Source organism: Hyperolius riggenbachi, chromosome 11 (assembly GCF_040937935.1).
Source record: "Hyperolius riggenbachi isolate aHypRig1 chromosome 11, aHypRig1.pri, whole genome shotgun sequence".
NCBI classification, from domain to species: Eukaryota; Metazoa; Chordata; class Amphibia; order Anura; family Hyperoliidae; genus Hyperolius; species Hyperolius riggenbachi.
This window is the reverse complement of record NC_090656.1, coordinates 116,226,380-116,252,953: the sequence shown is the minus strand read 5'-3', so window position 1 is coordinate 116,252,953 and position 26,574 is coordinate 116,226,380. Positions and strand designations below refer to the sequence as shown.

Sequence of the window (26,574 nt, the reverse complement as noted above, 5' to 3'; positions counted from 1 at the left end):
CTGTGGAGCGTTTAAAAAACAAAAATGGACACTTACCTGGGGCTTCTATCGGCCTCTTGCAGCTGTCATGGCCTGTGCCGTCCTCCTACGATCCTCCGTTCCCAGCTGCCGGTCCCGGTCTAATTACTTTTCTAATAAAACTGCGGCCGCGCGTGCTCGCGTCTCTGGGAGCTTACTGCGCTAGCGCAGTGTGAGGTTTTCTCGTACTGTGCCTGCACAGTAAGCTCCCACAGATGCGAGCGGGAGCGCACAGTATTTGTCTAATTAGACTAGACTAGTTTAACTAATAATTAGACAAGAACGGTGACGGGGAACGGAGAATCATAGGACGGTGCAGGACATGACAGCTGCAGGGGGCCATAGAAGCCCCATAGAAGCCCCAGGTAAGTGTCAGTTTTTTGTTTATTAAACCCTCCACAGAACCCCTTTAATGAATCAACCTCAATGAATCCTACCCATCGGTATTATAGCTGTACATATACAGTATCTCTGGTAATAGCAGTGAACTTGCAACCAGGGTTGTTACACATGCAGGCTGGTATAGCCAGAATTCAGATACTAAAGCAGGCAGTGCTCCATGCCCTGAGTTATACCAGCCTACATGGTACATGATATAGGGGCAAAATTCTAAGTTCCACATTGCAAATTCTGATTGGGAATGCTGAATTCTAAATTCCACAGAGTTGGATTGTTCATCCCTAGTATGTGATACAAAAACATGATGGGTTTACTGTTCACTGTTTTAACACTAGCAGATTAACCTTAGTAGACACAGAGACCTGGAATAGCTAAAGCTAAAACCTCTTAGAGCCATGCAACTGTCATTGGTCCTGGCTGCTTAAAGGATACCCGAACTGACATGTGACATAATGAGATAGACATGTGTATGTACAGTGCCTATCACACAAATAACTATGCCGTGTTCCTTTTTTTCTTTCTCTGCCTGAAAGAGTTAAATATCAGGTATGCAAGTAGCTGACTCAGTCCAGACTCAGACAGGAAGTGACTACAGTGTGACCCTCACTGATAAGAAATTCCAACTATAAAACACTTTCCTAGCAGAAAATGGCTACTGAGAGCAAGAAAGAGATAAAAAAGGCAATTTATCATCAGTGAGGGTCACACTGTAGTCACTTCCTGTCTGAGTCAGGACTGAGTCAGCCACTTATATACCTGATATATAACTCTTTCAGGCAGAGAGAGAAAAAAAAGGAACACAGCCTAGTTATTTGTGTGCTAGGCACTGTACATACACATGTCTATCTCATCATGTCACAATTCAGTTCGGGTATCCTTTAAAGTGAACCTGAGGTGAAAATAAACTGATGAGATAAACTATGGTATTTGTCCTCCTACTCCTAAACTGACTTATTTTAGAAATCCCATGGTTTTATTTTATAAGTAAACATTTACAAGGTAGATTTAATGTTGTTGTCTCTGCTCAGTGGCAGCCTATTAAGTGTCCCTAAATGAAAATACATGAACTATTGACCTTTTTTTATGTCCCTCTGCTCTCAGAAGTTGTATTCTGCCAGGAACACTATTATGGCTGTAATACCTTTTCAGTGATGTTTACTAAATTCCCAACAAGGTACAGACAAGACAAAAGCATGCCTAAATATTAACTCTTTCAGGCAGCAAAATGAGCCAAGTAAAAGAGCCTGGTTATTAATATGTTTTGCAATGTACATACTGTATTTTTCAGACTATAAGACACACTTTTCCTCCCCCAAAAGTGTGTGGGGGACAAGTCAGTGTGAATGTCCCCCCACAATTAATGACTGTACTGTACATATTCACCCTCCTCTGTCCATTCCTTGCCCCATGTGTCCTCCGCTGCCCTGTGCATGTGTCCATCCTATACTGTGTTCTTCTGTGCCTTCCTGCATCCTTCTTTGCCAGTGTACCCTCATTTCTGCCTTTGCGTCCTGCCCTTCTCTTTCCCCCGTGTGTATTTCTTTGCCCCCATGCGTCCATCCTCTGTCCTGTTCTGTCGTGCATCCTTCTTTCCCCCCTGTCCTCCACTGCCCCAAGTTCTTTGCCTGGAAACCAATATATACTGTACATTGTGGTACATGCCATTGATGCAGAAGTAGCTGCACATACAGAGGCTAAACAAGGCCTTAGTGAAGCAATCAATGAATCAGATGGGGGTGCTGCCTCAGAACAGCCATTCACTGCTGCACACTACTCTGCTCCCTTTTCTAACAGGATCCGATGGTCTTGGAGGAAGGAGCACAGCTCTTTCATTGGACCAAGTAATTGGCTCCAATGACAGAGCTGTGCTTCAGCCTCCAAGATCATCAGGTCCTGTTAGAAGAGAGCCAAGCAAATCACAGCAATGATTGGCTGTTATGAGGCAGCGCCCACCGCCTGATTCGTTGATGCTTTACTAAAGCTTTGTTTAGCCTCTGTATGTGCAGCTACTTCCGCAGCAGCGGCGCACACCACAATGTACGGTATGTATTGTTCTCCATTCTCTGGGCAAAGAACGTGGGGCAGAGGAGGACGGGGGCAAGGAAGGATGCATGACAGAGCAGGGCAGAGGATGGACACAAGCGGGCAAAGAAGGAAACACATCGGGCAGAAAAGGGCAGGACGCACAGTCAGAAATGATGGTACACCGGCAAAGAAGGATGCAGGAGGGCACAGAAGGACACAGGATAGGAAGGACACACACACAGGGCAGAGGACGGACACAAGGGGGCAAAGAAAGACACACACAGTGCATAAGAGGACACAGAAAAGAAGGATGCAGGGGGGCAGAGGACGACACAAGGGGGACAGAAGAGGACATGGGGGCAGAAGAGGACACGGGGGGACAGAGGAGGACACGGGGGAGAAAGGAGAACACAGGGGGGAGAAAGGAGGACACAGGGGCACAGGAGAGGACACAGAGGGAACAGAAGAGCCCACAGAGGGGCAGAGGAGGACACAGGAGGACACAAGAGGTATAAGGAGGGCACAAGGGGAACATAATACTTTGGGGGAAAAGGTCCATAAGACACCTTTGCACCATGAATGCAGCAGGTTTAGTATATTTTTCTTACCCTGGTTTTTCTCCTCTAAGCCTAGGGGAATCTTATAGTCCAAAAAATATGGGTACACATGTTTATCTCATCATGTCACATGTCGCCTTGGGTACACTTAAAGAAATATTCACTTTTAAACTGATAATGTAAAACTGGAGCTTATCACTACTCTGACTAGCAAGCCTCCCTATTGATCCTTTAACTCAACATTTTTCTTTACCAACAGGTGTGGTCCTGTCCTGTTACTTTGATTATCTTTTTTTTAATTTGACCTTGGAAATCAGTTTATTTGCAACTAATAATAATAATTTCACACTGATTTCAAGGTTTCAATGAAGTTAACCTAAGATTGAACTAGAAGCACATATAGGAGGCTCCCAAAACAAGATAATTTACAAAATAGATAACTTGAAGTCCAAAAAACTTTGCAAAAGCGGGTAAGAGTTCCAGATCTTAACTTGCAAGAAGAGTCTCAGAACGCAAATTAAAAAAAGATTTTTACCATTTATTAAGCACGTCAGACAGCGCGTTTCGTGACCTACGTCGCTTCTTCAGGTCAAATAATGTGCCAGTAGTAGAAAGCATCCGAGTGATGACTTGAAGAAGCAACATAGGTTGCAAAACGCGTAGTCTGAAGTGCTTAATAAACTGTGAAATTCTTTTATAATTTTAGTTCTGAGAGTCTTCTTGCACGGTAAGATCTAGAACTCTTACCCGATTTTGCGAAGTTTTTTGGACTTCCTCTTGTATTGGGCACCTCCTACATATACTTCTAGTTCTTCTATATCACCCTACCTAGTGTGGAGCTCGCTACTACAACCTGTGTGTAGTGCAAACTTTTGATTGGAGCAGCGACAGATACCTGTCACCCAAGGCAAAGGGGGTACTTCCCCTCATGGACATATGAGTGGTTGCCTCTGGAAGGAACCCAATTTTGTAAGTATATACTCTGATTTTTATATCCTTGACCCATTGCATTACAATATTACACAATAGCAGGCTCCTGACGTCTGTGTGTCTCTTTGTTTTCATTAGTCAGACTAACCTCTGATTGGGCATTATTTTTGTACAGTCAAAGGTCAGGATTGTGATTCGTTTAAATTGCTGTGGGCAGATCCTGTCCATCATACATAATTGTCTTTTTTACAGCTCATAAAATCAAATACTAGTTGTACAGTAGGTGTCATGTTTGACTGAAGAAGACCAAGAATGACTTCATAAATTCTGTTTGCTATATTCAGCCATAGATACTGATGGTGAATGAGCCTGAGGAATGATGGCTTCAGATCGGTAGCCTATCAAATCTAAAGTAAACGTATACTTACGCAATCAACATAGAAAGTCTGACAGGTTTGTAAACATTCAATTCCAGTAGCGTCTGCAGGTTGTGCTGAGCAATTGAAGTAAACCATGGGTGCAGTACAATCTGGAGAACAACAGAGGCACAGTAAGATGTGTTTTCTTTTTTTCTTTTCTGTATAGATCTACATACTTATGTCTTGTCAGTAGCTGTCCTCACGCTGGTTACAGTCACAATGCCAGATGACCAAGCATTGGAAAGCAATACAAATGAATATATACATCTTACAAGGAACTGCATAAGGGGTTGATCACACAAACGGACTTATAGTAAAATAGGTACTTATCCGTTAGCCGGGTGCATCCGGCAGGTGGCGCTGTTGTTGCTAATTTCAATCATACTTGCTTCACGTAACAAAACTGTGATTGTAACCGCCGCACTTGGTGCTAATTGTATTATTAGTTGACGTAACAATATGTCTATTAAAAAAAGTGAGTTAATTAAATGACAAATAAGCCGGCGGCAATGTAACAGATCAAGCTGTGTGTCTCGCTCTCCTCCCCCCTTGCTCTCTCTCCTATAGGACACTGGGGGGGGGGGGGGGGGAGGGGACATGCGTGTCCCCTCAGCTGTTCGCCACGGCAGGGAATCCTGCTTGTTTTATTGCGACGAACGACTCTGGGGGGACACGAGTATCCCCAGGGCTGCCAGTGTTCTATAGGAGAGAGGCCAAGGGGGGAGGACAGCGAGACACGAAGCCGGCGGCTTGATCTGTTACATTGCCGCCGGCTTAATTGTCATTTAATTAACTCACTTTTTTAATAGACATATTGTTACGTCAGCTAGTAATACAATTGGCACCACCTGCGGCGGCTGCAATCACAGTTTTGTTACATGAAGCTTGTATGATTGAAATTCGCAACAACAGCGCCACCTGCCGGATGCACCCGGCTAACGGATAAGTACCGTAAAATAATACAGTTTCGCTAAGAATACATGTATAACTGACAATAAAACGGTATAAAGCACTATGATAATGCTGTACAACTTTTATAAAAATGGTCATACTCCCATTAAAGATACAAATTGTTATGTAGGTGTTAAGCATGCTCTATGGCTGCCATGAAAACCAGAAACACTAAGTAAAAATTGGAAGACTCACCTTGCCTCGCTCCTGTCCTGGCATCGGTATAATGCCCGTGTGCACGGCACCCGCCCCAGTGTTATGCAGATTGTTGGGAGCGGGTGTGCGCGCGCACAGGACCTTTTGTTTATGTCCGCGTTCGCGTCTACTTATATGTACGCGCATGCACAAAGGGTGGCACGCGCAGGTGCAGTGCTCGTATTGCGTGTCAGATTTGAATTGCCATGGCTATTTAAAGTGGCCTGCCCTGAACACCAGTGCTTCCCCTGTCACCTTGGCATGATTACTGACCAGCTCCACTTGTGAGATACCCATTTGTGACCTAGCTCGTTTGGACTTCACTTGATCTGCTGCCCTTGCTACCGATGGCTTCTTGTAATCAAGAAGCCATCTGGTGAGTGAAACTCACTAGGGGGGTTAAAAGTATTCCCCCGTATTCTCTCTGTATCTCCTCTGGGTGGAGGCTATTATCTACACTATTGTGTGAAGTGAATCACAGGGTGGTTTATAATAAGCAATACTGCACTATATGCGGATCTTTTACAGGGAAATCCTATACTTTATTGAAAGGTCTGGATTGTGATCGCAACTTTTTATGTGGATTGGATCTTGAAAAGCGATTTGCTGAGCGCTTTAATTAATAAATACATTGTATTTATTAATTTCCAGGTCAAAGAGTTCACTTCCTGATTGACGTCAGGAAGTGAACAAAACATTGCTAGACAAAAGCGTTTAGAAAAGCGCTTACAAAATTGCTCGCAAAACCGCTCAGAGCTTGTGATTGCGCTGGTGATTTATAATGTGAACTATGCCTAAGGGTTAGTTAGAGTGCGATCTGGTGGGCGCTAGGCAGCAAAGTCCATCATTCCTTGTGGAGCACTCTGGTGAAGATCCATGGTTACTTAGACTCCGTACTCTTGGTGGCTCTCACCTCAGTGTGATGGTCAACAGGTAGATTATCATATATAAAAAAAACAGTCCATAGTAACTCCACGCTAAGATGCTGCATTGTCAAAAATGCATCCATCATGCCCACAATGTCAAAATTCGTAAATATAGCGTTGGGGCCTCAAAGCACTAAAATAAAATCTCATCTGGATTATACAAATTGTGAGCTATACTCATCCAATGCCCCAGTTGTCCAGCCTGTGAGCATAAAATCTGGCTCAGCATATAGTGAATAGTGGTTGTTGGTCCTGCAAGAAATCCTCATCAATCTGGAGCCAATGGTGTGCGCCAGAGCTGGTGACAGCTGAAGAATGGGCCAATGTTTTTCCAATACCACACTGAAAATATCCCAATGTGCCTCAAATCTAGAGACCAGACAAACGGTAGGGCACCCCTATTTGGCACAGTACCAATTTGCACTAACAATTTACACTGTTGTGTCTAGTCCAACCATCCCAATGAGCAAGAGCTTTATTCTTTTCTTAAAGGGGAACTGAAGTAAGAGGTATACGGAGGCTGCCATAATTATTTCCTTTTAATCAATACCAGTTGCCTGGCAGCCCTGCTGATCCTCTGCCTCTAAAACTATTAGCCATAGCCCCTGAACAAGCATGCAGCAGAACAGGTGTTTCAGACGTTAAAGTCAGATCTGACAAGACTAGCTGCATGCTTGTTTCTGGTGTTATTCAGATACTACTGCAGAGAAATAGACCAGCAGGGCTGCCAGGCAACCTTTATTGATTACAAGGAAATAAATATGGCAGCCTCCGTATACCTCTTACTTCAGTTCCCCTTTAAGCCATGCTTTTTTAAGGGCTCTGCATAGTGTTACTGTATGCTGACATCATCCTCCTGCTCCCGAACACATGATGTGACGTGATGGGGACACGAAGGTGGATGTCTGCATACAGTGCCGCTCTGTGGTGGAAGAGGAGACTCGATTCTCTCTCTGAATCAGGCAAATATCAAGCTGCACCCTGCGCTACTCTGCATTTAGGCAGAATAATATGCAGTGCAGCAGTACGGGGAAGGGGGATGCATGGAAATGGTTAAAAAAAGACTATAAGTTACATTAATATGAGGCTCCCTGCACACTGCATACGATTCCGATCTTTAATCGGTTTTTACATCCGATTTCGATTTTGAATCGTTACTGCATGCTGCGTTTTTTCCTCCGTTTTTCTGTTGATTGTATTCAGGGAAGATCAGAATTGCAAATTGGAAACTGAATCGGAACACGGATTTGCAGTGTGCAAGGAGCCTGAAGCTGATTAGTGGCAACATCCCACCATTGCGTGTCTCAGCCCTTGTTCACGCCACACACTCTTCTAAATACCCATATGAGAAGCAGAACAGACCAATCAGAGTAAATCATGTAAATGCACAGATCTGAAGAGGAACTGTGGGAGAGTGAATAAGCACCGCCCCATCTATCATAGGTGATTTCAAAATAGAGAACACACCCCCTGACAGTGTACTGAAAGCATAATCATGGTCATTGGCAAGGATGTAATCTTTTCATAATATTATAAAATGACGTGCATTCACAGGATTTACTCTGATTGGTCTGTTCTGCTTCTCAATCTTTTTTAAATAAAGTGGACTTTATTAGAGCGGTGCCAGATTCTCTAAGGACTGATGTTGTACGGTCCCGCCGATACACGGGGCTGATCCGAGGCACACTCTGAACACCCTGTCATTTGAGTGCTGCTCTACTCCATCTGGCCTGCCTGTTTTGAAAGGAACACTACCTCTTTGGGAATCAAATTTATCTGTCCCTCTTTCTCCATTATTGGTCACTCTTTCAGTACTGATTTACAGATGTGTGTAAATATATGTATTTTCCTACTGAAAATGTGTCTGACTCTAAACTTGATTTCAGTCCCTAAAAAGGACAACTGAACTCAGAGGAATATAGAGGCTGCCATATTTATTTCCTTTTAAACAATACCAGTTGCCTGGCAGCCCTGCTGGTCTATTTGGCTGCAGTAGTGTCTGAATAGCGCCAGGCAACTAGTATTGCTTAAAAGGAAATAATTATGGCAGCCTCCATATCCATCTCACTTCAGTTGTCCTTTAAAGAGATCCTGTACAAAAAAAAAGACCCCCTGGGGGTACTTACCTCGGGAAGGGGAAGCCTTTGGATCCTAATGAGGCTTCCTCCTTCCTCCTCCGTCCCACGGTGGTCTCACTCTGGCCCACGGAATTCACAGCCAACAATTTGTCAGGCTGTGCAATATTTACATTTCTCTGTTCCAGTGAGTGTGCTGTTTTCGGCTCTCGGCTCAGAAATAGCTGATCTCAGTCGGGTTTGCTCTAGAGACTTGCGCCTGCGCAGTAGAGCGGACCTGACTGGGATTGGCTATTTCCACCTATTTATGAGCCGAGAGCTACTACTACGCCTGCGCTGGAGCCGGCAAGGTAAATATTTACATGCCGCCGTACCGGGAGCTGTATTGCTGCCACTGTGGAACGGAGGAGGACGGGGAAGCCTCGATAGGATCCCGGGGCATCCCTTCCCGAGGTGAGTACCCCCCAGGGGCAATTTTTATTAATACAGATTTTCTTTAAAGTGCACAAATAATGTTTAAAGTGTACCTATATACAGTGCTGCCCATAACTATTCATACCCCTGCCAAATTTTGACTCAAATTTACTTTTATTCTACCAGCAAGTAGTTGCTTAACTGGAAATGGCATAGGTGTCTCCCAAAAGATAAGACGATGCACAAGAGGAATTATTTTGAGGAAAAAAAAAAAACATTTCACAGCTTTTTTTTTACATTTGAGCAAAACATGTCCAGTCCAAGATTATTCATACCCTTCTCAATAATCAATAGAAAATCCTTTATGAGCTATTACAGCAATCAAACGCTTCCTGTAATTGCAGACCAGCTTTTTGCATGTCTCCACGGCTATTTTTGCCCATTCATCTTTAGCAATGAGCTCCAAATCTATAAGGTTGGAGGGACTTCTTGCCATCACTTTGATCGTTAGCTCCATTCACAGATTCTCAATTGGATTCAAGTCAGGACTCTGACTGGGCCACTCACTCCAAAAAATTAATGTTGTCTGCTAACCATTTCTTCACCACTTTTGCTGTGTGTTTTGGGTCATAGTCATGCTGAAATGTCCATTGGTGGCCAAGGCCAAGTTTCTCTGCAGACTACCTGATGTTGTAATTGAGAATTCTCATGTATTGCTCTTTTTTCATAGTGCCGTTTACTGTAATTAGGTTCCATGGTCCATTGGCTGAAAAAACAACCCCAAAGCATTAGGTTCCTACCACCACGTTTGACAGTGCAGAGCAAGGGAACTGTGGAGATGGCACACCTTACCCGAAGTCTGGGTGCATAGCCTGAGGGTGCTAAGCCAAAGCACCAAGTACATCAACAATCAAGTATGGATTCAGGCTAGCACACCGGCTTTAAAGTGCAAACAATTCCGTTTATTGCTTCATCAGAATGTATGTAATGACAATTAGAATGTGCAGACAAATATTTGTCTGCACATTCTGAAGAAGGGGACCTGGCGTGGCCCGAAACAATTGTCATTACATACGTGCTGATGAAGCAATAAACGGAATTGTTTGCACTTTGAAGCCGGTGTGCTAGCCTGAATCCATACTTGACTGTTCGTATTTGATAGTGGTTGTTTGACGCCTGGATGAAACTCCCAGCCGCCCCGCACTACGGGACCAGCAAGAAAGTATATCAGAAGCTGGTGCAGCGCCCGCTCGATAGAGAGGCGCTGCACCTGAATGCACAACTTCTGAGGTAAGAGTCTTCCTGAAAATATACCTATGGCTGTTATGGGAGTGCAATTATGGGAGCACAATTGCAGTACATGCACTCTAATAGTACATGAAGAGTCACAGGACATACATCACTTAGCAATGTATGGATGGGATGAAAGGAGGCGATTCTAATCATTTTATTACCATTTTTGGTGTTCACAAGTATAAATGACGCTATATAGTGCTGATATACTTAATATTGAAAATAAATACGCTTATTTTTTGAACATTATATATTGAGCATTTATGGCATTGTTTTATGTATTTGGAATGGCAACGATAATCCTTTTTCACCGTTTAAACATAAATAAGTGTTTTTTCACTGGCAAAGTATGTTTGGTATACTCTTTTATGCCTTTTTGAGCATTTATGTATTTTATATTTAAAGTATGGCTATATATTGTATGTGTTTTTTATTTTTGTATTGCAGCTACTCCTTTTTGTATTTTGCCTGAGGAAGCGGGCGTGAGACCCGCAAAACGCGTTGGTATTGTTTACTTGGAGTACAAATTAAAATTTGTCTTAACCATACATAGTGGTTGCGTTTGGTTTCTGGGGAGGTAAGTCCACCCTTATCCCCCTGATTTTATCGTTTTTATATTGTTCCTTGTTTTATTCTGCTGGTGCCTCTGTATCTACTGCAATGTTTGACAGTGGGGATGGTGTTCTTTGGGGTGAAGGCTCTCCTTTTTTACGCCAAATGAAGGAAACATCATCATAATCAAACAATTCAATTTTTGTTTCACAGAAAACCAGAAGTCTTTTTCTTTGTCCAGGTGAGCATTTGCAAAGGCCAAGCAAGCTTTTGTATGCCTTATCTGGAAAAGTGGTGTCCTCCTTGTTCTGCATCAGTGGAACCCAGCAGTGTGCAGTGTCCATTGGATTGTCTGCCTTGAGACATTGCCACCAGCAGAGCCCAGATTCATCAGGATGGCCTTGGTGGTGGAGTCACTTCTGGCTTCCAACCACGTCCTTTGAGATTTTTCACATTGCAGAACATTTTGTATATTTTAATAAAACTTTGCACTGTAGCCACTGGAACTGGAAAACATTTAGGAATGGCCTTGAAGTCTTTTCCTGACTTGTAAGCAGCCACAATGCGCAGGTCCTCACTGAGCTCCTTTGTCTTAGCCATCATTGTCTACAAGCCAACTGCAGAGAGCTGCTGTTTTTCACCTGTTGAATTAATTAAAACAGCTGTTCCCAATTAATCAGGGTAATTAGGATGCTTTAGAACAGCGTGGACTATTTGGAATGGTATAGAACTTTGGATTTTCCCACAGACTGTGACAGTTTGTGAAGGGTATGAATAATTTTGGACTGGACACTTTTTGCTTAAATTTAAATAAAAATTGAGAATTGTTCCCACAATAATGCCTTTTGTACAACGTCTTATTATCTGTTGGGAGACACCAATGTAATTTCCCATTAACAAATTACTTGCTGGTTGAATAAAAGTAACTTTAAGTCAAAAATTGCCTAGGGTATGAATAATTATGGGCAGCACTGTATAATGTTTACCTCAATTTCCTATAAGCTGTAAAGACCCCTCCAGACTACTTCTTGCTTCTGGCCTCCTCTCCTTGCAGCTGTATGCCCAGAGCTGTAAGCTCTGTATGTTCAGAGCAGTAAAAGGGACCAGTCAGAGCCCGGAGTAGTTTACTTCACACACCCCTGTGTACCTTGTTACTACTTGGCTATTCACTGCAGCCATCACTGAGAGTGTAGTGGGCATGCACAATCCAGAAAACTCGGTAGTGCACATGCCCAGTTTGTGCACATACATGCAGGAGTACACTACATGAATTGCACATACTCCCTGGAGGTCCAAAGGAAGTCCTGAACAGGGCATAAAGAATCAAGATGGAGGGAGGCCGGACACAACAAGAAGCATAGAGGGTGTGTCTTAGTTGCAGTTACCGTACATTTGATTTTCAAACCCCGAGTACATTGCAACACTAGAATTGATTTCTGGGTGGAGCTTGTCCACATATTTTTAATTTCAATCTCATCAAATTCTTTGACTATGAAACAGAGGCTGAAGGGTACCTGTGAGGAAAAATATAATCCAGAGGCTTTCTCATCCTCCGTGGAGTCACTGATCCAGCCCTGGGACACTCCGAACATATTCGACAAGAGCTTGTTGAATATATTCTTGCGGTCATGCTCCAGTCTGTCTGTGCAGTATTATGGAGCTGTTCATGCGCAGCTTTTTCCTTCATGCACAAACAACTTTGTACTATTTTGAAGGCGCAGGCCATACTTGTGCCTGTGCAAAGTGGCAGTGCATATACATGAATGAGAGCATTGCCGCAAGGAAGAAGAGGGTGCCATGCCATCAAGCCTCTGGATGATCCAGAGGCTTCCGTCTATTGAGGTAAGAATTTAACTTTACTTTTTTTTTTTACCTTGTAACTTTAGGCTATGTTCACATTATAAATCGCAAGCACAAGAACTGAGCGTTTTTGTGTGCAATTTTTTTCTGCACAGCTTTTTTGAGCAGCATTTCTCCTATTCCATATGTTGCTCCCCATTTGCAGGTTCCTTTTTCTATTTGCAGGCTTCCAGCCACACCCTCGGCCAGTAGACGCCCAAGACCCAGGGCTTTGTGGGCCTTTCCATAAAGCTATGAGCATGACAATCTTAGTTGCTATGCTTACTTGTTGTTTCTAAAGATGAGAAGTCACAGGTTATTTTTCCATTTCTGCAGTCACTGTAAAAGAATGTCATAGAATATGGTTAATAATAAACAAACCACTTTATGTGCTCACTTAGTTTACTTCTAAAACATCTGAAGAAGCCAGTTAGTAGTGATGCTCGGATACCCCTTTTCAAAATCCGGATCCGATTCGGATCCGGATACCCCGATATCCGATCCGGATCGGATATCCGAGTTCAAAATTTTCCGATCCGAATGCAAATCGGATATCCGACCACAGTATCCGGGCTATCCGGGCAAATTCGGATATCCGGATAGAAAAACCGGAAGTGGCCTTTAAATTGCTTTAAAAATGTTTTTAGGGTATATGAGGCATGTAGCATCATTATTTTGTGAAGGGGAACACTAATTGATGATGTGGGGACTTAAAATCCCCCCCCCCCAAAAAAAAAATAGCTGTAAATTAACATCAGGCCTAGGTTCCAGACAGCAGTCGTGCAGCCCACATTGTGTCCAAAGTCCAACCACACAACTGGGACATGACAGTTTTCACCCCAGACACCTCCAAAAAATTACACAGCAATTGTGTTTTGGGTTAAATATAGGTGGTATCAGTGGCCTGTGGCACCCTGGCGGTGGGAGCTGCACAGGCAGCAGGAGCAGGGTAATACAGCAGCAGCAGCAGGTGTAACGTGTGCCAGGAGCAAGCCGGATGTGGCACGTGCCAAGTACCAGTCAGACAGCAGAGGAGAAGACACTAGTGCACACTAACTGTCACTGCTCACAGCACAGCAGTTCTGTCGAAAGCTAACACAGTAGTACTACTACTCTAACAACTACTAGCACTGACTGCAGTATTACAGTACTAACTAAACAATAGAAGAATCTAGCTAAACAATAGAACAGGTGTGACTAGATTACAGAGAGCAGATACAGGACAGGCATAGCAGTAAAGCTGGGCCTGCTAACTACAAAATAGTACAATAATCTATCTAACACAGAAGTAGTACAGTAGAGTAGGACAGGTGAGAGCACAGGTAACTAGAGACTAGAGCACAGAGCAGGGCAGGCTGCCTTGCCTAGGCACTGGGCCTAGCTGCTGGCTGCAGCTGCAGCAGCACCAGTGACAGTCTCCCTCCCTAGTCCCTAATCACGCAAACTAAACTGCCTAAAATACAATCTATCTACAATACAAAGCAATACAGTTGAATATCAAGTGTTGGAGTGTAAAAACGCTAGGTGTATTGAACAATAAATGCACTTGCACAGACAAAAAGCACTGGAGCAATCTCTCAGTACAGTCAGTCAGTAAGTCGCAAGCAGGACGAGTGAGGCAACATGGCGCCCGCTATTTATAGAGGGGGGCTTGGCCAGGCTCCCCCTCTGTGATCGGCTGCAGTCAGAGGGCTGGGAGCCCTCTGATTCGCTTGTGAGGACTCGAGGTGACGTGTTGTGACGCTATCCGAGCGGATGACGCTATCCGAGCTTGGATAGCTAGGATATCTCTGGATAGCTGATTGCTATCCGAGTGCGCTCGGATAGCACAGCCCGGATAGCTAATACTATTCGAGCTCGGTATTCGAGCTCGAATAGTGAAAAAAGAGCTAGGATATCCGAGTATCTCGGATATCCGAGCTCGGATGAGCATCACTGCCAGTTAGTAATATTTACCTAACGATATGTTATTTAAAGGATAATTTAAGTGACACGTGACATGCTGACGTAACCATATGAACATATAGTACCGATTTTAGTTAGAATATGTCTGTGTTCCTTTTTTTAAAACATTTTCATTGCAAGGATTAATTAAGCCATGCTTTATCTGAGCATCCAGAGAAATTGAACTGCAGCAGCAGCTTTCCGGATAACTAGAGGCCAAAACACTTTCATCTAGAGGTGCAAAAAATCCTGATAGAAGAATAGTGATGAAGCGTTCAAGAAGTCATCATTTCTCTGTGTGGGAACTGAATGAATAGATTTTACACCACACTGACCTGGCAGCAGTTTACACTTCATTCAGCCTTTAAATTAAAAGTAAGAATTCAAAACTATAGGAATGCACAATTCTGCCTCTCATCTCCATTTATTGTGGAAGCCCCAGAAGAGGAGTAGTCACAGCAGAGCAAACATGGTGGACAGGAACAGCTTTTGTAAAGTATGATACCACACAACAATTTCACTGGAGTTCCAGTTAATGATTACATTTTGTTTCTGAAGCCAGGCAAAATTCATGACTGGAAGTTGAATGGGAATCTAAAGTAAAAATAAATGTATGATATAATGAATTGTATGTGTAGAACAGCTGGTGATGAGCAGACATTACGCCTACGCGCAATTACGCATCGTAATTCACATTTACGCATCATAATCATAATGTGAGATTCCTGGGAAAAGTGTAATTCATTTCATATGTAATTGTAAGCATTCGTAATTACGCATGAATATACGCGTAATTTTGCCCTGACTTTGGCGGCGAATAGCAAATCCCCCATACATGCTTTTGCTACGTATGTTAAGGAGATTAGTGGGTACAAGTAAAAAAAAACATTTTTCAAAAAGACTTGGTAGTTTTTGAGATAATCGATTTTGAAAATACAAAGAAAAATGGTTTTTAAACCGACATTTTTAAAGTTTAAAAACCATTATTCTTTGCATTTTTAAAATCGATTTTCTCAAAAACGGCAAGTTCTTTTTGAAAAATATATATTTTTTTAACTTGTCCCGACTATTTTCCTTAACATATGTAGCAATGTTGGTAGCACTAGCATGTACCGTAGCTTTGCTACAAAATTATGCGTAAATATGCGTAATTAAGAATGATTATACAAAATTAATTGAATTAACAATTTGTAATTACGTATACCGTATTTTTTGCCATATAAGACGCTCCGGCATATAAGACGCACCCAGATTTAGAGGGCTAAAATCAGGAAAAAAAGAAAAAAACTAAACCTAGGTCTGTCTATGATGCAGGGGTGTCTTAAGGACTTTTTACCTCCCCCTTTCCAGTTACATTACATACTATTACACCACATATGGGGACAGTGTTATGTGCTGTGTCCCCCTGTGCCTGCTGTGTCCCCCTGTGCTGTGTCTCCCTGTGCCTGCTGTGTCCCCCTGGCCTGCTGTGTCCCCCTGTGCCTGCTGTGTCCCCCTGTTCTGCCTGCTGTGTCCCCCTGTGCCTGCTGTGTCCCCCTGTTCTGCCTGCCGTGTCCCCCTGTTCTGCCTGCAGCCCCCTGTGCCAGTGTCCCCCGTCCCCCTGTTGTGGCAGTGTCCCCCTGTTGTGGCAGTGTCCCCCTGTTTTGGCAGTGTCCCCTATTGTGCCAGTGTCCCCTGTGGCAGTGTCCCCTATTGTGACAGTGTCCCCTGTGGCAGTGTCCCCCTGTTGTGGCAGTGTCCCCCTGTTGTGCGGCAACGCTAACCCAGCAGCAGCACACGTGATGGAACAGGAGGAGGCGCAGGAGGAGAAGGCCACGCTTTGTGAGACACAACAACCCAGGCCTTGCATGAGGACAAGAAGCGTGCGGATAGCATGCTTTGTACCGCCATGCAGTCATAAATGTAATAAAGATAAGTGGTTCAATAAACAGGGACCACGCGGCAACGCTAACCCAGCAGCAGCAGACGTGATGGAACAGGAGGAGGCGCAGGAGGAGAAGGCCACGCTTTGTGAGACACAACAACCCAGGCCTTGCATGAGGGCAAGAAGCGTGCGGATAGCATGCTTTGTACCGCCATGCAGTCATAAATGTAATAAAGATAAGTGGTTCAATAAACAGGGACCACGCGGCAACGCTAACCCAGCAGCAGCAGACGTGATGGAACAGGAGGAGGCGCAGGAGGAGAAGGCCACGCTTTGTGAGACACAACAACCCAGGCCTTGCATGAGGGCAAGAAGCGTGCGGATAGCATGCTTTGTACCGCCATGCAGTCATAAATGTAATAAAGATAAGTGGTTCAATAAACAGGGACCACGCGGCAACGCTAACCCAGCAGCAGCAGACGTGATGGAACAGGAGGAGGCGCAGGAGGAGAAGGCCACGCTTTGTGAGACACAACAACCCAGGCCTTGCATGAGGGCAAGAAGCGTGCGGATAGCATGCTTTGTACCGCCATGCAGTCATAAATGTAATAAAGATAAGTGGTTCAATAAACAGGGACCACGCGGCAACGCTAACCCAGCAGCAGCAGACGTGATGGAACAGGAGGAGGCGCAGGAGGAGAAGGCCACGCTTTGTGAGACACAACAACCCAGGCCTTGCATGAGGGCAAGAAGCGTGCGGATAGCATGCTTTGTACCGCCATGCAGTCATAAATGTAATAAAGATAAGTGGTTCAATAAACAGGGACCACGCGGCAACGCTAACCCAGCAGCAGCAGACGTGATGGAACAGACGGAGGCGCAGGAGGAGAAGGCCACGCTTTGTAAGACACAACAACCCAGGCCTTGCATGAGGGCAAGAAGCATGCGGATAGCATGCTTTGTACCGCCATGCAGTCATAAATGTAATAAAGATAAGTGGTTCAATAAACAGGGACCACGCGGCAACGCTAACCCAGCAGCAGCAGACGTGATGGAACAGGAGCAGGCGCAGGAGGAGAAGGCCACGCTTTGTGAGACACAGCAACCCAGGCCTTGCATGAGGGCAAGAAGCGTGCGGATAGCATGCTTTGTACCGCCATGCAGTCATAAATGTAATAAAGATAAGTGGTTCAATAAACAGGGACCACGCGGCAACGCTAACCCAGCAGCAGCAGATGTGATGGAACAGGAGGAGGCGCAGGAGGAGAAGGCCACGCTTTGTAAGACACAACAACCCAGGCCTTGCATGAGGGCAAGAAGCGTGCGGATATAGCAGCAATGCTTTTTGCCGCCATGCAGTCATAAATGTAATACAGATGAGAGGTTCAATAAACAGGGACCGGAAACGCTACACCATCCCAGATGTTCATTGGTCATGTTACTTGGTTGGGGTCCTGGAGTGTTGCGTAGTCATTTCCAATCCAGGATTGATTCATTTTAATTTGAGTCAGACGGTCTGCATTTTCTGTGGAGAGGCGGATACGCCGATCTGTGACGATGCCTCCGGCAGCACTGAAACAGCGTTCCGACATAACGCTGGCTGCCGGGCAAGCCAGCACCTCTATTGCGTACATTGCCAGTTCGTGCCAGGTGTCTAGCTTCGATACCCAATAGTTGAAGGGTGCAGATGGATTGTTCGACACAGCTACGTCATCTGCCATGTAGTCCTTGACCATCTTCTCCAGGCGATCGGTGTTGGAGGTGGATCTGCACGCTTGCTGTTCAGTGGGCTGCTGCTGCATGGGTGTCAGAAAATTTTCCCACTCCAAGGACACTGCCGATACCGTTCCCTTTTGGGCACTAGCTGCGGCTTGCGTTGTTTGCTGCCCTCCTGGTCGTCCTGGGTTTGCGGGAGTCAGTCTGTCTGCGTACAACTGGCTAGAGGAGGGGGAGGATGTCAATCTCCTCTCTAAAGTCTCCACAAGGGCCTGCTGGTATTCTTCCATTTTGACCTGTCTGACTCTTTCTTCAAGCAGTTTTGGAACATTGTGTTTGTACCGTGGATCCAGAAGGGTATAAACCCAGTAATTGGTGTTGTCCAGAATGCGCACAATGCGTGGGTCACGTTCAATGCAGTCTAGCATGAATTGAGCCATGTGTGCCAGAGTCCTACCAGAATCCTCATCATCCTCTTGTGAGCGTTGTGATAGTTGTTGTGATGCATCATAGTCGTCACCTTCCTCCTGGTCTGCTTCTGCTGACCATTCGCGTTGAATTGTGGAAGTCCAACGTGCACCGCTCTGGCCCTCGTCAGTGGTGGCATGAAATTCCTGCTCCAACTCCAGCTGTTCCTCCTCCTCTTCTTCGTCATAGCTGCTGGGGCCAGCGTTCCCTGAGGCGGATGGCCTGATGTTGGTACCATCACGCTGATCGTTTTCTCCTTCAGATTCCCCCAGTTGCATCATGACAGCTGTTTCCTTGATTTTCAACATCGACCTCTTCAGCAAACACAGCAGTGGTATGGTAATGCTGACTGAAGAGTTGTCACTGCTCACAAGCAACGTGGATTGCTCAAAATTTTGGAGGACTTGGCAGAGGTCCAACATGTTGGCCCAATCGGATCCACAGAAGCTTGGCAGCTGGCCGGATGCGCCTCGGTACTGCGCCGTCATGTACTGGACCACTGCACTCTTCTGCTCGCAAAAGCGGGCTAGCATGTGCAGCGTAGAATTCCAGCGCGTAGGGACATCACACAGCAAGCGATGGTGGGGGAGATTGAAGCGCTCCTGCATCTTGGCGAGTGCCCCCGAAGCAGTACTGGAATTTCTACAATGTTTGGCCACTCGACGCACCTTCAACAGAAGATCGGCCACGCCTGGGTATGTCCTCAGGAACCGCTGAACTACTAGGTTCATCACGTGCGCCAGGCAAGGGATGTGTGTCAGCTTAGCCAACCTTAAAGCGCGAATGAGATTACTCCCATTATCACACACAACCATGCCCGGTTTCAAGTCCAGCGGTGCCAGCCACAAATCCGTCTGTTCCTTTATTCCCTTCCAAATTTCCTCCCCTGTGTGCTGCTTATCCCCAAGGCAGATCAGCTTCAGCAACGCTTGCTGACGCATGCCAACAGCTGTGCTGCACTGCTTCCACGATCCTACTGCTGCTGGGTTAGCGTTTCCGGATGAGGTACAGCTTTGAGATGCGTTGGAGGAGAAGGAGTCAGAGAGGTAGGTGCTGCTGTTGTTATCCAGTGGGAGGGACGGCGGTGCAGCTGTTTGCGGCGTGGGCAACACCCGCGCCGTAGCAGGTGAGGAATCGCTGCCAGGCTCCACAAGGTTCACCCAGTGCGCGGTAAGGGAGATGTATCGACCCTGGCCAAACGCACTCGTCCAAGTGTCAGTGGTGAGGTGAACCTTGCAGGCAACGGCATTCTTCAAGCTTCGGGTTATTTTGCTGACCACGTGCTCATGCAACTCAGGCACTGCAGAGCGCGCAAAGTGGTAGCGGCTGGGAACCACGTAACGTGGGATGGCCACTGACATCATGCCCTTGAAGCTGTTTGTCTCCACCACTCGATATGGCAGCATTTCGCAGGCCAGAAGCTTGGCTATGCTGGCTGTTACTGCCACGGCCCGGGGGTCATTTGCTGGCAATTTCCTCTTGCGCTCAAACATCTCCGACACAGACAACTGAACCGTAGCGCTGCACACGGAAGGGCTGTTGGTTGTTGTGTTTGATGAACACTGGGAGACCTCAAGAGCACTACTCCGGAAAGTGACAGTGTCAGCGTCGTCTGATGTTTGTGAATGTTGTGAACCACGCAATGGCTGGGCTACTGCTGCTGCTGAGGCGGGTCTGGTGGTGAGTCTGGTGAACCCAAGGGAGGCAGTGTTGCTGGTACCCTGTCCTGCCGCGTTTGCCCACAGAGTGGGATGTTTGGATAGCATGTGGCGGCTCATGCTGGTGGTGGAGAGGTTGTTAATACTTTTCCCCCTGCTCAGGCGAGTCTTGCACACCTTGCAAATCGCCGTGGTAACATCCTCAGTGCAGTCTTCAAAGAAAGCCCAGACTTTGGAGCACCTGCCTCCTTGCTGGCGATTTCTGTTTCCTCCTCTTTTGCCTCTCACTCTAACTTCCACGCTTGTGGTGCCTGAAATTGCGCGCCGCCTACCTTGTGGTACAAGGCGAACTCGTGCAGCAGTGGGTTCTTCAACAGACTCATCTGTGCTGCTGCTACGACGGCGATGTTCTCGTTCACAAATAAAATCTGGGTCTCTGTCCACATTGTCCATACCCTCCTCTTCCATCTCCTCAAACTCGTCATATGTCATTGTGGGGGGCCGCCGCCGTGGAGTAGAGCTCCCCAGAACAACCTCTGCGCAGCTCACTCCAACGTCGTCTTCCAGATCTTGTCGGCCGACCTCCTGCAATTGCAACCCCTCCTGCCCAACTTGCTCTGGGATTTGGGTTTCCGAGTCCTCCTCGGACTCGCCTTGTATTTCAGTGCGCGGTGCATTTCCCACAGTTAATGGTTGTGAATCCGGGCACAACATTTCTGGCTGTTCCTCCATTGACCTTTCATAGGTGGAAGTTTGTTGGGCTGGGAATAGCTCCTGCGAATACCCCATTGTGTCCTGAGGTAATTCATCGGACTGGTTATCTGGCAGTTGTGTGCGTGGTGTCGCTGCCGGTTGTGTCAGCTTTGTGCCCACTGGCTCCTTGTAACTGGCTGAGGACTCGGACCTCGTGCGTGATGTGCTGGTGCTGCTTAACCCACTGCTGGACGCTTGAGAGGTCATCCAAGTAATTATCTGGTCCTGTTCTTTTGGATTTGTGAGGGTTGTTGTCCTGGACAACATGGGCAGTATTGAGTGGGTTTTCTTGGGTGCTCCCCTGTGGCCTGTACGTGAACCGTCAGGGGAAACACCTCTTCCCTTGCCCCTTCCTCTTTCACCGGATTTCTTCCTCATTTCACTTATCCTTACAGTACACGCTGACTGGCAGCAGTACAGTGGCAGTACAGAAATGCTATACAGTACCACTATTCCCAGCAGCGACACAGAGCACAATGCTATACAGTGGCGGGTGAGCGGTGTACTACTGTTCCCAGGCCCAGCAGACACAGAGTGGAAGTAAACACAATGCTATATAGTCTGGCTGAGCGGTGTACACAGAGTGGCAGTACACACAATGCTATATAGTCTGGCTAAGCCGTGTACACAGAGTGTCAGAAAACACAATGCTATATATAGCGTGGCTGAGCGAGGTGCACAGTGTCAGTACACACAATGCTATATTAGTCAGGCTAAGCCGTGTACACAGAGTGTCAGTAAACAATGGTATATAGTCTGGCTGAGCGGTGTACACAGAGTGTCAGTAAACAACGGTATATAGTCTGGCTGAGCGGTGTACACAGAGTGGCAGTAAACACAATGCTATATATAGCGTGGCTGAGCGAGGTGCACAGTGGCAGTACACACAATGCTATATATAGCGTGGCTGAGCGAGGTGCACAGTGGCAGTACACACAATGCTATATATAGCGTGGCTGAGCGAGGTGCACAGTTGCAGTACACACAATGCTATATTAGTCAGGCTAAGCCGTGTACACAGAGTGTCAGAAAACACAATGCTATATATATAGCGTAGCTGAGCGAGGTGCACAGTGGCAGTACACACAATGCTATATATAGCGTGGCTGAGCGAGGTGCACAGTGGCAGTACACACAATGCTATATATAGCGTGGCTGAGCGAGGTGCACAGTGGCAGTACACACAATGCTATATATAGCATGGCTGAGCGAGGTGCACAGTGGCAGTACACACAATGCTATATTAGTCAGGCTAAGCAGTGTACACAGAGTGTCAGAAAACACAATGCTATATATATAGCGTGGCTGAGCGAGGTGCACAGTGGCAGTACACACAATGCTATATATAGCGTGGCTGAGCGAGGTGCACAGTGGCAGTACACACAATGCTATATTAGTCAGGCTAAGCCGTGTACACAGAGTGTCAGAAAACACAATGCTATATATATAGCGTGGCTGAGCGAGGTGCACAGTGGCAGTACACACAATGCTGTATATAGCGTGGCTGAGCGAGGTGCACAGTGGCAGTACACACAATGCTATATATAGCGTGGCTGAGCGAGGTGCACAGTGGCAGTACACACAATGCTATATATAGCGTGGCTGAGCGAGGTGCACAGTGGCAGTACACACAATGCTATATTAGTCAGGCTAAGCCGTGTACACAGAGTGTCAGAAAACACAATGCTATATATATAGCGTGGCTGAGCGAGGTGCACAGTGGCAGTACACACAATGCTATATATAGCGTGGCTGAGCGAGGTGCACAGTGGCAGTACACACAATGCTATATTAGTCAGGCTAAGCCGTGTACACAGAGTGTCAGAAAACACAATGCTATATATATAGCGTGGCTGAGCGAGGTGCACAGTGGCAGTACACACAATGCTATATATAGCGTGGCTGAGCGAGGTGCACAGTGGCAGTACACACAATGCTATATATAGCGTGGCTGAGCGAGGTGCACAGTGGCAGTACACACAATGCTATATATAGCGTGGCTGAGCGAGGTGCACAGTGGCAGTACACACAATGCTATATTAGTCAGGCTAAGCCGTGTACACAGAGTGTCATAAAACACAATGCTATATATATAGCGTGGCTGAGCGAGGTACACAGTGGCAGTAAACAATGCTATATATAGTGTGGCTGAGCGAGCGGTGTACTACTGTTCCCAGCAGCGACACACAATGACTGGGGGGGACCCTGGCTAGCGTGGCTGGAGAGCGAACTACCCTGCCTGCCTACCCAAAGCTAAACCCACAGACAAATGGCGGAGATATGACGTGGTTCGGGTATTTATTTACCCGAACCACGTGACCGTTCGGCCAATCAGAGCGCGTTCGGGCCCGAACCACGTGACCCGTTCGGCCAATCACAGCGCTAGCCGAACGTTCGGGGAACGTTCGGCCATGCGCTCTTAGTTCGGCCATGTGGCCGAACGGTTTGGCCGAGCACCGTCAGGTGTTCGGCCGAACTCGAACATCACCCGAACAGGGTGATGTTCTGCAGAACCCGAACAGTGGCGAACACTGTTCGCCCAACACTACTGGCGACGCGCTGCGTGTCGCCAGCACTGCGGGGGTATAGCGGTGAGCAGGGGGGTCTTTGAGGCACACGATGGGGCAACAGAGGGTGGTGTTAGTGTGCCCAACCAGCCTCTGTGCCCCACTAGCATAATGCAATGCCACCTCGGGTTCTCTTTAAACAAAGAATATGATTTGATGCCCTGTATATGAATAATGAGGAATCCTGACTTGATATTTTGTATAGGTAATTGTCACAAGCCTGAATGGAGAAACAGGGTTTTTGACCACAGTTTGCAGTATACAGACACTGAATCCAGGAATATGGTGCAAATATAATGTTTTATTGCAAATGCAGGTATACATACAAACGTAAATGCAAATATGCAAACCCATGCATAGCACACAATATATACAATAACCCGGGAAAGCAGTGGTAAATATATCTAACTATATACAGAACATATATACAGGATAATATACACACAATCACAGTACAAAAGGGATTAGGCAGAATATCAGAGTCAGCAGGAGAGCAAGATCAGCAACAGTCTATCAGAGAAGCACGGTATCAGGGATTGGCAAAACCAAGGTCTCAGACAGAATAAACAGGTTCAGCAACAGGAAGGCATACACAGAATACAGGGAAAGGGATCAGGAACCAGGATGTCCAGAAACTCAAACCTGGGAGCTCAATGTTCTGGCAATTAGCAGGGGGAAGAGGCAGTCCTTAAATAGTCCATGTGAAAGTGAACACAGGATGCAGCTGGTGGTGAGTAATTGCAATAAACAACTGAACCACACGCAGGCCAGATCAGGAACTGCAAGTCTTTGTGAGTGAACAGTCACCTGCTGTTGGATTGTAGTCCATCGAGCCCTCTGCTGGTGACACAATGAAAGTTTCAGGCATTCGATGCCAATACTGTCTGCCACCAGCAGGCAGGAGCAGCAGTACACAGTTCCTAACAGTAATATGTGCAGTAGGGTATTGTACCGTGTTAGCCATCAGTAAAAGCAAGAAGTTTTAAATCAGGATGATACCATTTATTGGCTAACTACAAATGAATAAGAATAAACAAGCTTTCGTCCTTGCAGCCTTCGTCAGGTTTACATCCTGTTAGTTTGCAAGCTGGTGGTACAGACAGCTTATATACATGCAACATCAAAGGGGAAAACAGATATTTTTTTCAAGCATAAATACGTCATTAAGATGCTTTAATACAAACAGACCATCTAAATGGGGTAAGATAAGGATCCTTGTTTACTTCATTGCTCACAGACCTGGTATTATGATTGACCCAGAGGTATCGTAAATTCTTAGTTCACAAGTTCAGCTAGAGTGGCTGAGACAGTTCATATATCATCAATCTCATACCAATATAGAAAGTTGTTGTCCTTATTCAAACCCTTCTGCACAGCTTTGAACCAATTTATAAATTTTGTTTCTGCTATTAATCGGTCATTTGACGTTTTAAAGCCGCCCTTCAGGGCAGTGACAAGAAGATCATCCATGCTGTGTCCGTTGGACCGAAAGTGTGTAGCAACTGGAAGTCCAGATTTGGTATCATTAATAGTGTGCCTGTGTCCATTCATACGTTTGCGCAGTGTTTGTCCAGTTTCTCCCACGTACATAACATTGGGGCATTTAGCACACATGATCAGATATACCAGATTGGTGGACCCACAGGAAAATTTACCTTGTACTCTGTACTCCTGTTGTGAACCTGGTATCGTTACCCTGTCAGTGGAGTAAATGTGTCTGCAGGTCCCACATATTTTTTGTCGGCAGGGTGATGTTCCGTTTTGTTGAGGCCTATTCAAAGAGCTCCTGACAATCATCTGTTTTAGATTGTGTGGTTGCCGATGCGACAAGAGTGGAGGTTTAGGGAATATCGTTCTCAGTCTGTGATCCTTGTGTAAAATGGGATGAAGTTCCTTAGCAATCCTCCTTAAGATTTCCAGGTGTGGGTTGTAGGTGACAACCAAAGGGACACGTTCCTCTTTCTGGTTTTGCTTATATTTCAGGAGTTCAGTCCTGGGGATGTTGCTGGCTTTCCTGATTTGGGCCTCAGCCATGGGAGGACTGTAACCTTGTTTAATGAAAGTGTTCTTAAGGTGATCCAGGTGCTTGTCTCTGTCCATCCTGTCAGAACAAATCCGGTTGTACCTTATAGCTTGGCTGTAAATTATAGAGTTCTTAAAGGGAAGGTTCAGGGAAACGCTTAAAAAAATAAAAATCCATATCCACTTACCTGGGGCTTCCTCCAGCCCGTGGCAGGCAGGAGGTGCCCTCGCCGCCGCTCCAGAGGCTTCCGGTCGTCTTCGGTGGCCGACCCGACCTGGCCAGGCCGGCTGCCAGGTCGGGCTCTTCTGCGCTCCAAGGACGGGCTCTTCTGCGTCCCACGCGGGCGCGCTGACATCATCGGACGTCCTCCAGGCTTTACTGCGCAGGCGCAGAACTACTGCGCCTGCGCAGTACAGCCCGGAGGACGTCCGATGACGTCAGCGCGCCCGCGTGGGACGCAGAAGAGCCCGTCCTTGGAGCGCAGAAGAGCCCGACCTGGCAGCCGGCCTGGCCAGGTCGGGTCGGCCACCGAAGACGACCGGATGCCTCTGGAGCGGCGGCGAGGGCACCTCCTGCCTGCCACGGGCTGGAGGAAGCCCCAGGTAAGTGGATATGAATTTTTATTTTTTTAAACGTTTCCCTGAACCTTCCCTTTAATGTGCTTGGGATGAAAACTCATATCTTAGGTATGTGGGACGGTCTGTAGGTTTGCGATACACAGAGGTTTATAGGTTGTTACCCCTGATGTATATGGTGGTGTCCAGAAAGTTAATCTCTGTGTGAGAGTAGGTAAGTTTCAATTTGATTGTAGGATGGAAGGCATTGAAGTTCCTGTGGAACTGGAGAAGATCATCCTCACTTGCGGACCAGATGATTAAAATATCATCAATGAAGCGGAAGTAGGCCGAGGGTTTTATGCCACATGCATTGAGGTATACCTCTTCGGTTTTGGCCATGAATAGATTTGCATACTGTGGAGCGAATCGCG

At 46.2% G+C, this 26,574-nt stretch overlaps 1 protein-coding gene across 1 annotated transcript in view; it reads right to left on the bottom strand.

Moving 5' to 3' along the window:
* The window catches only part of LOC137537853 (mucin-2-like), a 508,651-nt gene that overhangs the window by 349,759 nt on the left and 132,318 nt on the right, over positions 1-26,574 (bottom strand). Inside the window, exons 15-16 of the mRNA XM_068259804.1 lie at positions 12,880-12,932; positions 4,358-4,458 (exon numbers count right to left, since the gene is read on the bottom strand). Of these exons, the coding sequence (XP_068115905.1) occupies positions 4,358-4,458; positions 12,880-12,932 (154 nt within the window). The remainder of the gene's footprint in view (positions 1-4,357; positions 4,459-12,879; positions 12,933-26,574) is intronic.